Raw genomic sequence first — 16,480 nt, forward strand, 5'->3', positions numbered from 1 at the left:
TTGTGGTTTACATTGAAGCAGTAGTTTGGGCTTCTTCAAGTAGAATGTATTTCAGTGTTCCTTAGTAGATAGAGCTGTAGCAATCCCAAATACAGTACTCTGGCTTTGTGAGCAAAACAAAACACTGCAGCAGTCCTGAATGTGAGTGGAGAGCCTGAAATAAGTCTGTGTTCTGCTAATGTAAAGGAAGACCTTGGATTTTGTTATTGTTGTGTGACTTTCAATCATGTTTAAAACTCACAGCTTGTCAATATCCATGCTTTAAAAGAGAGAGCATATTAAAATAGACTGAGCAAACTGTACAGTTCTATTTGCTACCGAGTTCTGCAGAAGCCAGATAAAATTTGAACTGTGGGATTATTATCAGCGTTTTAAATGGTTTGTTAAAGCATGTTCTCTCCTAATAGGTATGGAGCAGTAACAAGAGTGTAATTATATTAAATGGAATATTTCACAGTCTTGAATGAAACAATGGAGGACAAGTGCAAGAATGTGAATGTTTGTATTGCATACCAAATGTTTAGCAGATTTTAAGTTCTCAAATGCACCTGTTTTTCTGTCTGTAAAACTTGTCCCGAGTTATTCTTGAGTAAATGTTGTCTGTTTGAGTTGTGAAGGAAGGAAGCAAGTCTGAAAATTGGTCACATCAAAAAGGAAAACGTGGTAGATTGTATAACGAAGGTGGTTTTCAGTACTGTGTTAATTGTCTTCCTAAGTGGAGACTTGCTTATTAAAGCTGTTGGGTTTGGCCATAGAGGACTAGAAAATTAGATGAACTTCAAGGAGAGAACTGAAGGAGTCAAAAATACATGTCCAAGATGCGTGGAATAGAACATAGCAGGCACGAACAAAGCATGGTTAATTTGTGAGAGAAAATAGGATGTATATATGCTCGTGTAACGCATGTGGCATTTGCTTAAAGCAGGCAAATGGGTGCATGTCCATTGCTGTGTGGAATAAGTTACCATGCACTGCCGTTATTAGCTACCTGTATAAGGCTTTTGCCTTGTAGCATGTATGAAACAGTCTAATGTTCTTTTCTAAAACTATAAGCTATTTTGAATTACCTTTGATTTACCACTTGCATGTTATGTAATATAACCTATGCACAGGCTTTCATCAATAGCTACTATGATCTATACTGAAAAAGTAAAACATGACAGACAGTCTTGTTTCCTGTTGAATCTGAAATATCCTGCAGGTCACAGTTATAACTTCATCTCTTTTTTTCCCTCTTCCTTCCCTCTCCCCATACTGTTTAGGAGGAGAAAAGCAAAGAGTTGCAATTGCTAGAGCAATGTTAAAGGAGCCACACATTTTTCTCTATGATGAAGCGACATCATCTTTAGATTCAATTACAGAAGAGGTAAATTGGGATAAAAGAATATAAAGCTGAAGTGGTGTAATGATGTCTGATTCTAATGCTTTTTCCTTGTCTTTTTCCTCTCAGAAAGAGTTTTGTTCTTATTGTCAGATTGCTGATGTTTGTTTTCCTAGGACTTCTGTGAAGAGACCCAATGTTTGGTTCCTTTTCTTAAGGCTAGAGCAGAGGTACTGTGTCTCTGACACCTAGAGACATAGTGAAAGGGTACTGGCTCTGTCTCTGGATATACGTTCTGTTTTATACTGTTGAAGTCCTATTCACCATTAAACATTCCTTTCTCAGTGCCATTTGAATACCCAGTGAGGCCATGGACTGTGTGTAAAGCTTTCCAGTTCACGTTAAAAGGTGTTCAGGTGATGTTTACGAGATGATTTTACTGAATGCTAAACAACTGTGATGTAGTGCAAAGCAGTAACTCTTGTTTGTTGTGCAGCATCTTTCTGAGATGCAAATCAGGTAGGTGGAACCTGCAGCACTGGTATTAATTTGTATTCATTTCACAGGAAGGGCTGTGAAACATCAGAGTGTTGTGACATAGATGTCATGACACTACCACAGTCACTGCATCAGGCTTCATAACTACATCTTTGCTTAAACACACAACTCTCGGCACCAGCAGTAATTTCACTAACTGTCATCAGAAACTAGAGCTAGAGCTGTGTTTGTGTTCACTTATGCAAATTATTGAGTGAATTTATTGACGTATAATCACTAAATTACTTCCATTTTCCAGGTGTAAGGAAATCAGAGAACTAACTGTACACCTATATAGTGCCTCATTCAGATATAGTGCAGCTTTCTCATTGGATGAGAAACGTTCATAACATACGTAATTCTGCTGGATTCTTTCTCTTTCATTTTCCCACGTTTATAGCAAGGATCATAAAGCTGAGAGCTTCACAGCAGAGCTGCACTTTAAAGACAGCAAATAAAAATGAATCATTTTCATTTCCATAGGAATGTTTTCCTTGCAAAATGCTGGCCTTTGTCAGGAATAAGTGAGCATTTCATTTATTGCAGTGGGGGCACGAGCTCCCCACTTGGTACTGCTCACATCTGAGTGCAGTTTGGAACGGAACACAGCTGAGCAGTCCTGAGGTGTATCCATGTTGAATTGCTATTGAGAGGGTTTTTTTTCTTTTAACTTTCCTTAATTGGAAAGTCATTCTTATTATTTCTGTGTCTTTACTGCTAACTATGTTGGTTTCATAGCATGGCTACACAGGGGAGTTTTTCCTGAAATCAAGTGAAGCTTTGTACCGTGGGATATCTACCTTTTTTCTGTGAATGAAAGCTTTTCTTTTTTCCTTCTCCCCTTCTGTTTCCCACATGTGAGGACTTTATTAGACTTTATTTTGTGCTTGGACTCTTTCTTCTGTAGGTAAGCCTTAGCTGTTTCTTGTTGTTATGGTATAGCATTAGATGTATTAGAGGAATTTCTCAATGTTCGTTTTCAATAACTTGTGTATTTCCAGATTTTACTACTTCTCTACAGCCTTGCAGCTTGTAAAAGTACATCTGTATTTTGATCCTACAGAATATTCTCAGCGCTATGAGGGATGTGGTGAGACACCGGACATCAGTTTTCATTGCCCACCGGCTGTCAACAGTGGTTGATGCAGATGAAATCATTGTGCTGGATAAGGTGAGGCTGGTGTTGGCAACTGTCATTCCCACACAATCTCAGGGTTTGTTTTAGAGAGTCTGTGTCCGTTCTGAAATACCAACCCTCCACCAAGCTACTGAAAATTCTTTCTGTGGAGATGATGAGCCATGTTAGGAAAATCCAGCTCTCTTTGCAACTGACAGTTTTAGTTATAGGAACTTGCACGTTCATCTCTTCTATGTTGTATGCAGTTTTGCTTCATTTGCATTTTAGCTACGTGTTCTTTATGTGGATTCTGGCAAATTTCACTTGATGCTTTGAGACTGGCTTAATGTTACGTGTTGCTAATCAGATTTATTACATGCTGCTGTCAGATTGGGGGAACACATTATGAAACCAATTTATGCTTTATTCTCATTACTCAGTGAGTGCCAGTTTTTTCAAATACATCCATAATTTTTTTTTTCATTTCAAGGGCAAAAGAGAGTCTGTGTTCTGTTTCCATGCAGATAAAGCTGTTGTAGGATTGTTCAATCTAATTGTTGCAAATCTCAACCCTATTCTCTATTGTTCCTGCAGAAAACTGTAATTATTCCCTTCCTGTATGCTTCCGTTTGTGAAAAGTTTCAATATTTGATTTACTAATATCACTGTTGAGCCTCTGCTTTATATTCACTCTGTCCTGTGTTAATTTTCTTCAGTTGCCTGTAAGTGGATATAGATATGTAAAAGATATATTCTGCTTTCTTTTATTTCAGTTGCTGTATATATGCTTGGGACCATGGACGTGTTTAGTGACAAAAATGTGTGTTTTTAGAAGAAAATAAATCATTCCTGCTGTGCATTAGATGATTTCATGGAGAATTAGAACAAAATGTTATGTGGGGGTCACATTTGTGATTATCTTTGCCATACAACCCTCAGCTTCACATGGATCTTAAAGCAAAGTAGTGGAATTCATTTATAATGCTTTTTAATTTGTTTTTTGGCTGTTGCTGAAAGATCTTTTTCTAAGGTGTATCCTTGGTGTAACTGCACGTTACTACATCTTGCAAATGTGTTTTAGCATGTAATAAGGCGGTCTGCAACTTTGTGTTTTCAATGCAAGTTTTTCACAGCTTCTGAAGAATGTGTTTTGTGCTACCCTGTAACTGTTAAATTAAAAATAAAAGCACAACCTAGAGCTGTAAAACAGCTAGGGTGCTTACTTCCATGAATGACTTCAGTGTAATCGAGATTGTGGATGAGTAAGGCAGTGTGGCGCATTACCGATCAGTTGACAGTGCCTCAGGAGGCAGCACTGGTGCACAGCAGAAAGTCGCCTCTTGCCCCAGCTTGATGGACAAGTGCTGTGCTCATTCAAAGACTGAAATGAGGCGACGAGGTGATCACGGCTGTTTTTGCTTAGCTGTGCAAATATGGCATTACAATTTGAGCATCTTTGCCTAGATAAAATCAGAATCGTTCTTAAGTGAGTAAACAAACACTACTAATGATATTGATCTTGAGGCTGCAAAGCCGAATGGAGGAAATAAATTCCTAGTGATTGCTCAAGATTTATTTAAAAAGAAAAAAAAGGAATCGTTCAAAAGCCCAGTCTCTGCTATAGTGAAATCTAAATTAACCACTCCATTTTTAAAATAAATTCTGCTGTAATGTTGGTCAAGTGTGTATTTGTTCAGATTCCACCAGCACGACTAGTAATAAAAGTGACAAGACCCAATTTTGTTTCCCAGCATGTTCATCAGCAGCTGTCACAAGGAGGTAGATTTAATTGTAAATCAGAATTTGGAACTAATACAAAACCCATGTAGCTGTCTTTTCCCAAAAGAAAGAATAGCTGGAGAACGAATACATTATTTTAATTTGAAGTCAGCAAATGTAAATGTATCTTTCAAATGAGAAAGATGAGAGCCAGATTGGTGGGGTTGGGGGTTTTTTGGTGTTCTTTTCTGAAGAATGCTGTTGCTTCAGTGTCTGTAGGGCTTGTATTTTCCCCAACTCTTCCTTCCCATTTCCACGATGATAGTCAATAAATCAGCTTTGCTCTTCAAAACAAAGAGCACGGATGAACTAAATGCACACAGTTTTCATGATGGCACTTAAAATGACAGAAGTAACTGAGCACCCATCTAAAAGCGCCATTTACGCTACTTGTCTCTAGGATTTGATTTTAAATGCTTTCTGTTTATTAGTACAATTCCCTCTCTGCATGCTCTTTTCTCTTAGCTTCTCAATGTAGCTTATTTCTTACCAAGCAAAGACAATTACATGTTTGTTAGGTTCCTCAGCCTTTTATCTGGTAGCAGTTCAGCACATTGTTCCTCTTACATTGTTCAGTGCTTTTTTAAAATAGCACTTTCAGTTTCGATAGTAACCTGTCTCATGTTGGTGGGCTTTGCATTTTGTCCAGCTGGACAGAAGACGTCTACGCTCCTGCTTGAGAAGAACACAGCTCCTTGTTTTCAGCACACAGCATAACAACGTTTATTTCAGTGCACACGCATTGATCTTTTCATTGCTGTCCCTACTAATCCTAATTGAGAATTAATGTAAAATTTTGGCCCAAATGTTGGCAGCATTTCTATTCCTAAAGGTCTGGTAATAGTGTTACTCACTCACTCCCATTCTTTTGCAGGGTAAAGTTGCGGAACGTGGAAGACACGCGGACCTTCTAGCAAGTCCTAGCACTCTCTATTATGAAATGTGGCATACACAGAGCAGCAAAGTACTAAATAGTCATAATGATCCAAACTGGGGAGAGAAGAATAACCAGATGTCCAAAGAAGAAGAAAGGAAGAAACTGCAAGAAGAAATTATTAATAGTGTGAAAGGCTGTGGAAACTGTTCATGCTAAGTATGATTCTGGATTAATCTTTTCTACCAAGTTTCGATATGCAAGATAACAGTGACATGCTGCTCTTGTTTGGTTTTAAGTCACCATTCAAAAACCTTGTGGGTTTTGCAGTTTTTGGTTTTTACAGTTACTCTGAGGGGCATAATTTCAACCAAAGGAGTTATAATTCTGCATCTTTATGAAACTAATACTCATTGGCTAAGTTTTTTTCATAGACTTTAAACTTCTCAACTAAGAGTGTATTTTATGGCAATTTGTAGGCATTGGTAAATTCTCAAGATGGGTTATTAAATTGCAGACAGATTTGTCCTTGATTTACATTATTTCTTATTGTCATTGATTGATAAATGTTTTAATTGGGTCAAGTTGAACTCATTTGCTATTGATGAAGGTGCAGTTTAAGTTCTTGAGTGGTGGTCTAGTTAGAAATTTTTCCTGTAAAGAATAAGAAAAACATCAACAAAATATTCAGAGTTTTTAGTAGGAGCTGAAGTGCTGGGATAACCACTTCAGAAAGCATCTTCTGTACTTCTAGACTATCAGGAAATGTATTCCTTCAAAAGAGAATTCAGTGGTTTTAAGAGCTGTCAAAAACCCGGAATTGACAAAATATTGTGTCACTTCATGGAAAACATGCAAAATATTGTATGCAAATATAAAGAACCTGAGCCTTTTATTTAAATGAAAAACAGGAGTCCAAGATCAGGATTCTTTATCAACATCTGCTGTAGTAGGTAAAGCAGAATGCAGTCCCTCTTTTTCATTTCAGTCGTGGCATTAGGGAGCAACTGGCAATAAAAACTGTCAGGAGTTTCTGTTGTCAATGATGTGAGAAAACAACCTGGATAATGTTGGGAGTGTTGTAATCATCTCCACATTTCAGTAGTCGGAACTACTTCAGTGTCAAGAAAACTTCAGTCTTTGTGATTCGCGGGACACTGCAGGGTTGTGGTTTTAGTCCTTATCTCTCCATGTTGACCATATTTATTTTTCACTAGCTACTCTGGTATAATTCCTCTTTCACTTTTTTTTTTAATTTAAATAAAGCATTCTTCTCTTGGATGCTGAAAAACAACTTATTTTTTTCCGAGGAATTACAGCAGTATAATTACATTCGTATAATTGTGTTAGTAAAATTATGCAAAATTTCTCAGTATGGCGCTTGCGAAGCACTGAATTTGATGCTGCTTGAAGTTTATTTCTGAATAGTGTTTATTCTTTTGTGTTAAGCCCGTCTCTGAAACCCAATACAGGGGCAGCATCTTAAAGAAACCAAAACCTTTGTTATCTTTTCTGCTAGTCACTCATTTTCTCTCCATTAAAATTATGAGGCAAAAAGAATCTGTTATCAATCAGCAGTTCATAATAATTTTTAGATTGTATCAAATGCAAGGACTTTTATTTTCATCCTTGGAGTCCAGAAGCAAAATGGAGCCTTGTTAATCAATTTGCAGTTCAGAATTCTTCTAACTAACTTTGTTTTCCCCACCTTTGTTTATAGTTTCTAACAGCAGTATGGTTGATCATAAGGTGAAGTTTTAGAAATATCAGAGGTCTGAAGTGGGTGTTTTTTACTTTGTTTTTTCCTTGGTGGACAGTTTTGCATATTGCAGGGCTTAGATGATCTATTAATTGTCTAAAGAGAGCACAAAAGCAAGCGTTATCCTCTAAATGGTCTGAACCCAAAGCCATTTTAATGCCAAATTTGATTGTGAAGGTAAGTTTTCAGGTGAGCAAGTGATTATAGAAAGCCAGTGTGTTATGTGATCAGTGGGGATGGAGTCTGCAGGCACACCAAGAATTTTTTAGTGTTACTTGTTGGGGATAAGGACTGGTCTCAGATGGTAAATACTAGTAGTCAAAGCTTTATTTAAACTGGCAGTGGGTTTGTTGCAGCTGTGAGCCCATTACTTATCTCTGCCATCACTTTTTGTGCCAACCCATGTTTTGCCACTTGCCTGACGTTAAGCAAACCTCTTAACAAAGGTGTTTCCTAAGAGAGGACTGTAGTCACAGAGTACTTGTTTGAAAGAGTTTTGCAGTGGGATTTGGAGATATCTGGAAACTTCCTGGCTCTGAATGATGTGCTTGTCTATCTGCTTTTAAGGCGCAGGTTACAAAAACATGTTTTTCCATTGTAAATTTATTAACTGCACATGAGAAATGGAGGGGGGAAAAAAAAAAGTTCTTCCTGATTTCCTTCCCAAATTAAATGGTGAAAACTTCCTTTAAGAGCAGAAGAAGCCACGCAGAGAGTTGTAAATGAGCAAATGAGGCTTCTCAGGTGTTGGCAGTTTTGCACGATCCTATCGAAGGATGCAAGAATAAAACAGTGAGTGACATGTCTAGCTTGTGAGCAGGCGGCTGGGGAGGTGGTAGCAGTACTTGGTGAATCTTTTGTCTGCTAGAAGGTAAAACTTTTGCTCAGACCTCTTTGTTTAGGATTTTCATTCATGTACTATGGCTCCAAAATGTCACCATTCTAAGCAGGCATTTAGAACACAATGGTGGGAGAGTCGTGGCTTTGGAGGCTCGCTGTAGTTTTCTGTCTGTCAAGATGGCATATGACATTTCTTTAAGAAGCTTTACTGTTTCCTACAGGAAACTGATATAACCTCTGAATTTCTGTAATCCTGCTTTTCTGTCGTCTCGGAACATTGCTTTTCCAAACAGAAGCTTTTCACGTTCTTGGAATGTTCCTGGTCTTCTAGATGTTTTGTTTTTCTAAATTCAAGTTGTCTGCTCCCATTATAAGTTCTTTGTTTGCATTTTTAGAGTAGGGGGGAAAAAGAGTCTTTTCGTTTTCATTTTTTATCTTTCTAAAAGAAATGTGTTTGTAGAAAAATGGACATAAAACCAAACTGCTTCTTGCAGTGGGTAGTCATCTGTTAACCATAAACTTAACCAATGTCATTTTAATTCCTTTGCATGAACTTCTAAGGACAGTGGCTGTTCTTACCTCCAGGTGAGCGAGCTAATGAATGCTGGGTGGAGAGGTAATTTTGTTTTGGTTGTTAGAAATGGAAATTCATAACTCCTTGCAGATGATCCCTCAGTTTCCTCTCGACAGTGCTATTATATGGATTAGTAGTTACCAAATCTCTTAAAATTCAGTTTTTAAATTATGTTCAAATTTCCTTTTGGAACAGAAGTGTAAAATATATATTGTACAGTAAACTGATGCATATTCAAGTACAAAAAGAACTAGCTTAAGATCATATGGTGTAAAAATCCTGATTGAAGACTTCTTACCTTGACTCCTGTTGTTCATCTGTGTGTAGATAATTGTTATTAAATAAAGGATTTATCTTTGTGAATAGAAATGGTTGTCCTGGTAAAATGATTTTAATAACAGCTATGGAAGCGTGGTTCTTCCACCCAGAAAGAGAAGCTCCGAATTGACCCTTTTTAGTCAATTGGCAATTGTTTGCAGTGCTTGGAAATGACAGTGAAAATGATAACAGATTATAGGGGTGTGGGTTAGCATAAGGCAAGCAATTGCAGATAATCAATCAGAAGGGTGAATTTGTATGTATGTACAAATTCTGTTCCCTTTGGCTTCGTAGCCTTTTAAACTTCAGTGTACTGAATTGCAAAATCTCTCTACAACACCCTTAAAGAAGACTGTGGCAGAGTGGGGTTTGGGCTCTTCTACCAGGTGAAAGTAGTAGGGAAGACCTTGATTTGTGCTTGGGTTGGTTTGGGTTGAACATTAGAAAGAACTTCTCAGTGTGGTGAGGCACTGACCCAGGCTGCCCAGTGAGGTGGTGGAGTCACCATCCCTGGAGGCGTTAAGGGCCAGTGTGGCACTGAGGGACGTGGTTAGTGGGCCAGATTGGTGGTTAGTGGGTGATTGGGCTGGATGACCTTAGTGGTCATTTCCAACTGTAAGGGTTCTATGAAGGGCACTCGTGTTAGATGCAGTGTGCTGATGAGGTAGAAGTTGTTGCTGAGAATCTTGCCTGTTTCTTTTTTAAACGTATGTTTGTAAAACAGTTCACTGTGCTGCATTTTTTTACCAGCTTAGCGCTGAAGTGGAGAGCATTAGAAATAGAACTGTCTTAAGAAATTGCCCAAACCCTCTTTTGAAGTGATGATGTGTCTAATTTCTCACTGGGTTTCATGTTACATAACTCAAGCTTCTCATTATGAAATGAGAAGGGGAAATGTTATTTGTGTAGCTTTGATAGTTCTGATAAGGTATCTGCACCGTGTGGATCGGTGCTGCTGTAACCACTGGTCTGTTTCAAAATGATGTCACTGAGTGCTGTGTGGCCGTAATGGAGGGGCATGAGGTCCTGGAGCAGGCTGCTTCTGTTGTGTATGACTGGATGAACTTCCAGCTGTTGTTTCTGAAGGTTCTCTTGCTTCTCTTTAACTCTTTTAGCAATCCTGTGTAGGAATGCTGTATAAATGCCTACTGACAAGAAAAAAAGAGTCATTAATGAAAGAGCTGTAATGGGAGTATGTTGTTTTTCTTCATGTGTACATCTAGCTTCTATTAGAGCTGACTTCTATTAGTTGTGTGTGTGCATCAAGGAAAACAGTAATTACAAATGTAGCGTTTTCTAATCTTCACATAAATTAGGAATCATTTTGAGGTTACCATGCTCATTTAACATCCCATCTGTGTTCACACAATGGTTGCAGAACTGACAGTTTAGTATTCTATTGATTATCTAATGTTTCGCAGTGGGAAAAATGTAATGCGACGTTTATTTTGGGTAGGCAGGCATCTAAACACCCTTCCCTGCCTTCAGCCCTGACTTCTGCTGGGAGTCTTGGCTTCAGCCAGCACACAGGACAGGAGGTTCAATGGCAGCTGGATGTGTTTATAGCAGCACACGGATGCGTTTGTTGTATCTCTTGGGAGGAGCCAGGGCATTTTTCTGAAGCAGTGATAAGTTGTGTGATGTGATTTGGCAGTACTCTGACATACTGTTGTCTTATTGTTCCAGTGACAGTTCCATTAATGAGAGAGGTCAGTTGTGAAGTCTGAGCATCCTGTCAAACTGAAATTCTAGAATGTGGCTGCTACATTACAGCACTGTTAAATAGATATTATTTATTTAAGAAAGTCCTCAGGTAGTCAGTGCCTAAAACAAAAATGTATATAAAATCCTTATTAAGACTTCTGATCAATTTCTGTAAGTGTTGAAATAAAACTTGAGGAAAAGACGCAAGGAGCATGGAAGCACAACAGCAACCCTAAACCCTAAAAAACCCTAAACCCTGTGATCCTAAAAAGGAAGATCTATGGCTTGAGGTCAATCCAGCATCCAGTTCCCTCTTGTCTCCCACCAGGGCACTGCCAGAGCCCACCAGTGGCACTTGAAATGAGAAACAGTCTTCTTTAGGAAGGCCTGCCTGAGCTTTTAGGTCACTGGTCATATGCCTTGGCAATATTGCTGCGTGTTGTTCTGTGGGTGTGTAAGGGAGGAGCCTAAAACACCATCAGACACAAGGTACTTTTCTAGATGGCATTTGGTCAACCCTGTCAGGACCCTCATTACCCAAAATATTGCTGTTTATGCTGGCAAGCTGCCTGCCAGGCTGTGTAGCTTCCTAAGTTGACTTGAAGGCATGTCCCAGAGGGTGAATTGCGATTAACTGTCTTAAACAGCTGGGCTGTCATGGAAGTAGGGCTGATGGAATTCAGCCTATGAATTAACTGAACTACTGTACAAGCTTCCTATGGCTACAACGTAATCACAACTTGAGACGTTATTAGTGCTTCGTTGTATGATCTCCTTCTTAAGAAGTGCCAGTTGTACTAAGTTGCACAGTAGATATTTTATTTGAGGGGAGGAAAAAAATAAAGCAGTTGTGTCTTAAGACAGAATTTAAAATAGCATCTCAGTTGTTGAAAGACTAATGTGACATCTCAGCTCCCCCATATTTCATTTCCAGTTTTCAGTGCTTTGTAGCCCTTTATAAAATTGTCAAGTAAAGCATTTATGTCACACCAACTTAAAATGTGTCTTGTAAAGCTATCAGCCTTATCCTGGAGAGTAGAGGGGGAAAAGAAGAGATTTTCTTTCCTTTCATTATGGAGAGGAAGAAACAGGCTGGAACACAGTATATCAGCTTGTACTGTGTCCTTTGAATGCATTGTAAAGTGCTCTACAAGTGTCATCTGAGGATTTTACTGGCCTTGTGCAAGCACCAATACGTGTTCTGAAATGCGGAGGTTGAAAAGATGAAAAGTTTTCATTTTAAGCTAGTTGCAGGAAATGGAATGTGAAGGTCAGTCTGTAATTAGGAACGAGCGTTTCATGTGCAGTTGATGCATGAATTATGTGAAGGGCTATGCCGCTTTCTCCTGAAATGGAAATACGTGTTCAGGTATTGTCACATGAGTGTAAAAATCTTCATCTCTTCAGTGACTGGAAAAAGAGACAGGCTTTTTAAGAAGACAGATAATAAAAAAGAGAGAGCTTATTTATAATGAAAAGCAGGGGATGTTCTCTGGTAAAGCGTTAGTGTTTGCAGAAGATTTGTAAATGGGAATGAGTGGCGTGAGTTGCTGATACTATGAAGTGATTGAAGTAATATCAGATACTTGACAGGATGTAAGGAGGAGAGGACAAAGCAGAGGTATTTTAGGATGCTGCATTTCTTTCTGCCCTGTGCGGAGTTCACCTGGGTTTATTTCAAAGCCTGTGTGGGGATTGGGCTGGTATTGGATTTCAAATGTTTGGACCAGAAAAATACTCACCAAATGGAGACTTATGGCAATCCCACAGTCTCAGCAGGGAAGAGGTTCTAAGGAGCAGCTTATTAATTCTTTGAAAGTTAAGCAAAGCAACTGAAGTGCTGAGTGGTAATATGTTAATACTTACATCAGGGAGCTGACATATGAAGTAGGCGAATGTTGCATGTCTTTGGCTAGCTGTCCCACACAGCACATGTCACAAATGTCTGTAGCTCTGATGAAGGAGAGCGACTTCAGCAGACTTCAGACGTTTAAATGGTTCAATCTAAACTCCTGTGAGTCTATAATGTGGAAAGAGTGCGTGTATATACCTGAGAATGGCTGAAAGCAGAGTCTGGGAAGGAGTTGAAAAGATGAGTAAAACTGTACTGTGGAACTCCTGAGGTTTACCTTTGAGGGTGTGGAGGGAATTGATTTGCAGTCAGTGGTATTTTAGTGTGTGTGCCACACAGGGTGACTGCAGGGCAGTTACTGAGAACATCCCTTGCCTGGGCAAACAAGGTTTCTGAAGGTTTTAGGGAAAAAAATAATGACACTCTGTTGGACAGAGCAATAACACTTTTTTTTAGTGTTTTACAGTATTTAAACATAAATGGCTCACAAAGAGAAGCTCAGGTGGGCAATGCTAGAGAGCGGTGGGGAGAAGGATTGTATAAAAGTGGTCCCTTAACTGCTGATCTTGGCCTCAAGTTTTCCTTGCAGCTACATAAACACAATCTTACTTTGCTCTGTTGCCTCTTCCCCCTTCTCTATCCCCATAACTGGACTAGAATTCTACTGTAGTTTCCCCTTAAAAATCCTGTCTGTGAGCTTGAGGAAACATGACCAGCTTGTCACACAGGGTCGGGTTCTTTTTTCCTCTCATGTGTTGCTTTCAAAGGAACGTAGCAGGTGACCTGTGCGGTGGGACATTGCACAATGAAGGCCCTTGTGCTGCATTCAGACCTCTTGGGCAGCAGCCATCCTGCCAGGAGGGGTTTGCTTCACTGAGTGCTGTGTGGGGAGCTCTGTCACAGCATCTGCTTCTTCCAGTTTGGGAGGGCAAGTAGCCTGAAATATGAGGAAGCTGTGAACAGCCTTCTTGGTGCTGGCTTTTTGTTTGCTCTTCTGTATTGTTTGGGCTATACGGGCATCCAATCCTCAATAGTGTCTGTGTGTGATCAGGTTACAGAGCTCTGCTTCCAAAATGGCCAGAGAGCTTTGCAGAGAGCGATAGGTGTACACAGTTCCAGCAGTGTGGAAGGGATGATTCTCAATGTCACATCCACTGAAAACAGTGTTTGCCAGCACCCTGCGCTTTTGCTTAGTGCTGCTGCCAAGAGTTTTACCTGTGCTGAAATGTGTTTGGTGCTGTATCTTTGTATCTCAGGACTCGGGTCCCATCAGCCTTGTGCTTTCCTGACAGTCCCCTGGAATTCTGGCTGATAGGAATCTCCAGCTGGCCTCAGAAACCTTCCATCACCACACGTAGAGCTCTGAAATCATACCTACTGAAACCTGGTTGGGCAAGGCTCACCTGTTCCCTAACAAGATCTATGTACGTGCTGGCAGCTTACAACATGATAGGATGTCTTTGTTTAAATGTCCTCAGCAAGATCTCAGCTGGAATTTATATCGGCTATTAGATTCTCAAGTCCCCAGATACTTGTAATGAGAAGTGGCTGTAGGTAAGTAAGGTTTTGAAGGCTTTCTCTGTGTGTTCCACGTCCTGGGTTCATATGTGAGTAACCATAGTACTGTCAGATGCAGCTGGATGCTGCCGTGATGCAGCAGCTCTCAGCTACAATCTGGAGATATTTATCTATGCAGCAGCCTGTATGCATGCCCTGTGTGCAACATGCACTGGGATGGCAAGTTTAAAATACACGGGTTGCTCCAAAAGTAATGCCTCCTATCTTATTCTGTTGTCTCACAGTAGCAGAGGCAGATGGTGCTGGTACAGAAGGCTGAACCTTCCCACCAGTACCCTTTTATTTGTTGCCGGGTAGTCTGACAGCATGGCATCTGACATGGAAGTGCATATGAAGCAAAGGGGTGGAATTGAATTCCTCTATGTGGGGAAAAAAATGACACCCGCTGATATTAATTGATGCTTGCTGAAGGTTAATGGAGACCCAACAATGGATGCGAGCAGCAGTGGTGACAGCAATGTGAAGGACAAGCCACATTCTGGATGGCCATATACAAACTGTAATACCATAAAACGAAGAGCAGCTTGATCAGCTCATCTGTGCCGAATTGGCTAATGGTGGTGCCTGTGTTTAATAAAAGCATTCTGTAGCTGAGGATTTGCTCTATCAAACAGTGGTGTGCTCTTTGTTTCTGTTGTAGTTTCCACAGAAATCAATAGGAGGTATTAGTTTTTTAGCAATCTATGTACTACATATCCTTTTTGTAGGCAGTGTGTGTGTGCAAATCATGTCTAACACTCAGTTCCTAATTCACATAGCAAAGGCCATCAGGCTTTGTGTGCATATAGAACGTACTAAAGGTAAGCATAGAGACCAGAGTTAATGAAAGGAGGAACAGAAAACAACTGAAGGCAGACTGCAATACTGAATATATTACCTACTATAAATAGCATAGAAGCAATTTATAGCAAGTCAAAGGCAAATAACACTTGTTTTCTATATTTCTCTTTCGATTTCAATAGACGAACAACTCCAGAAGCTGTCCAAAAGTGTTTTATATTGATTACACCGTGGTTCTGTTTGCATTTAAGGCCCCCAAATTTTCTAGTTATTGTTTAGTTTACTGGAAAGGAGTTTTAACTCTAGCAAATAAGTGTCCAAATGATTCCAATAGGTGTCTAGACAAACAAATCCTGTAAGTGGCTGTTTTCAGTCTCTGATATCAAGGTCTTGGTTGGAATTTATTCAGAGGAAATACAAGCTCGTCTTTGATTTAGACCAAAGCTGCTTTACTGGTATTAGAGGGGGGGGAGGAATAGAAAACTGTGCTAACTGTGCATAGACTTTAAAATTCACTGGATGTATCTCTTAAGTACTTTACTTAAAGGAATATTAAGCTCTTTTACTAAATCTGCAAATTACAGCTGTTGGACAGTTTGGGTTTAGTCTGACAGCTCGCATCAGTCAGAACGTGATGAACAGAAGACTAAGAGGCTGCATTGCTTACTGACGACTTAGGGGGCTCATAACAGTCAATTAGAAAATGTTGAAAAGTCCGTAAGCTGCCTGTGATGTGTTGAACACACACGGTTGTGTTCCTGTTGGAGATGGGGGTGGTCATGGAAACGGAGTGGCTGTGTCTCAAAGTGGGGGCAAATAGTCTTTGTCTGGGACCCGTGTTGTCATCCCGGTGGACTTCCCTATAAAGGACCACGTCACATTCCTAATGCTTGAGAGAGGCTAAAAAGTAGTTCCTCAAGAGATTATTTCTCTCTGACTGCAGGAGGTAATGAAGTGGAAAAAAAGTTAAACCTACAAACTTCGCAGGGAACAGAAAAGGAAATAGGAGGAACTTGATCAAGTCCTTGTTGAGTGCTTTGACTTTACTGCTGCTATCTACGTAGGAAGTGAATGCAGACTAACAGCTATGTGGTTCACGGCAACTCACTGACAATTTAAAGTGAAATGGGCAGTGTTAGAAGAGGTGTGAGCTCAGAGGTGCATGTATGTCATCTAAGCATAGAAGGCCTCGAACTTGCAAGATGTAAGTGTAACCAGTCAAGGAAAGCCGTGTCTATTGGCAAGAAAAGATGCCACAGATCCTGTAGATCAATTGCCTGACTTCTTTTTGCTGTGTGAGGTAAGGTTATTTCACACAGTACTGCCATACTGTATGAAATGAAATCACAACTTTGCATGTGATCATCAGGAAGACCCCAAACTACAGGCTATCCAGCAGAACTGCTGCCCTTCTCTTCGGGAGAAAAGCTTCAGTTATTCTTTGTGG

At 39.8% G+C, this 16,480-nt stretch overlaps 1 protein-coding gene across 1 annotated transcript in view; it reads left to right on the plus strand.

Moving 5' to 3' along the window:
- Positions 1-9,167, plus strand: part of ABCB7 (ATP binding cassette subfamily B member 7) — a 35,841-nt gene extending 26,674 nt beyond the window's left edge. The window contains exons 14-16 of the mRNA XM_072336163.1: positions 1,263-1,366; positions 2,922-3,029; positions 5,629-9,167. Coding sequence (XP_072192264.1) covers positions 1,263-1,366; positions 2,922-3,029; positions 5,629-5,847 — 431 coding nt within the window. The 3' untranslated portion in view covers positions 5,848-9,167. The remainder of the gene's footprint in view (positions 1-1,262; positions 1,367-2,921; positions 3,030-5,628) is intronic.
- The last annotated feature ends 7,313 nt before the right edge of the window (positions 9,168-16,480 follow it).

This window comes from Excalfactoria chinensis, chromosome 4 (assembly GCF_039878825.1).
Source record: "Excalfactoria chinensis isolate bCotChi1 chromosome 4, bCotChi1.hap2, whole genome shotgun sequence".
Taxonomy (NCBI): Eukaryota; Metazoa; Chordata; class Aves; order Galliformes; family Phasianidae; genus Excalfactoria; species Excalfactoria chinensis.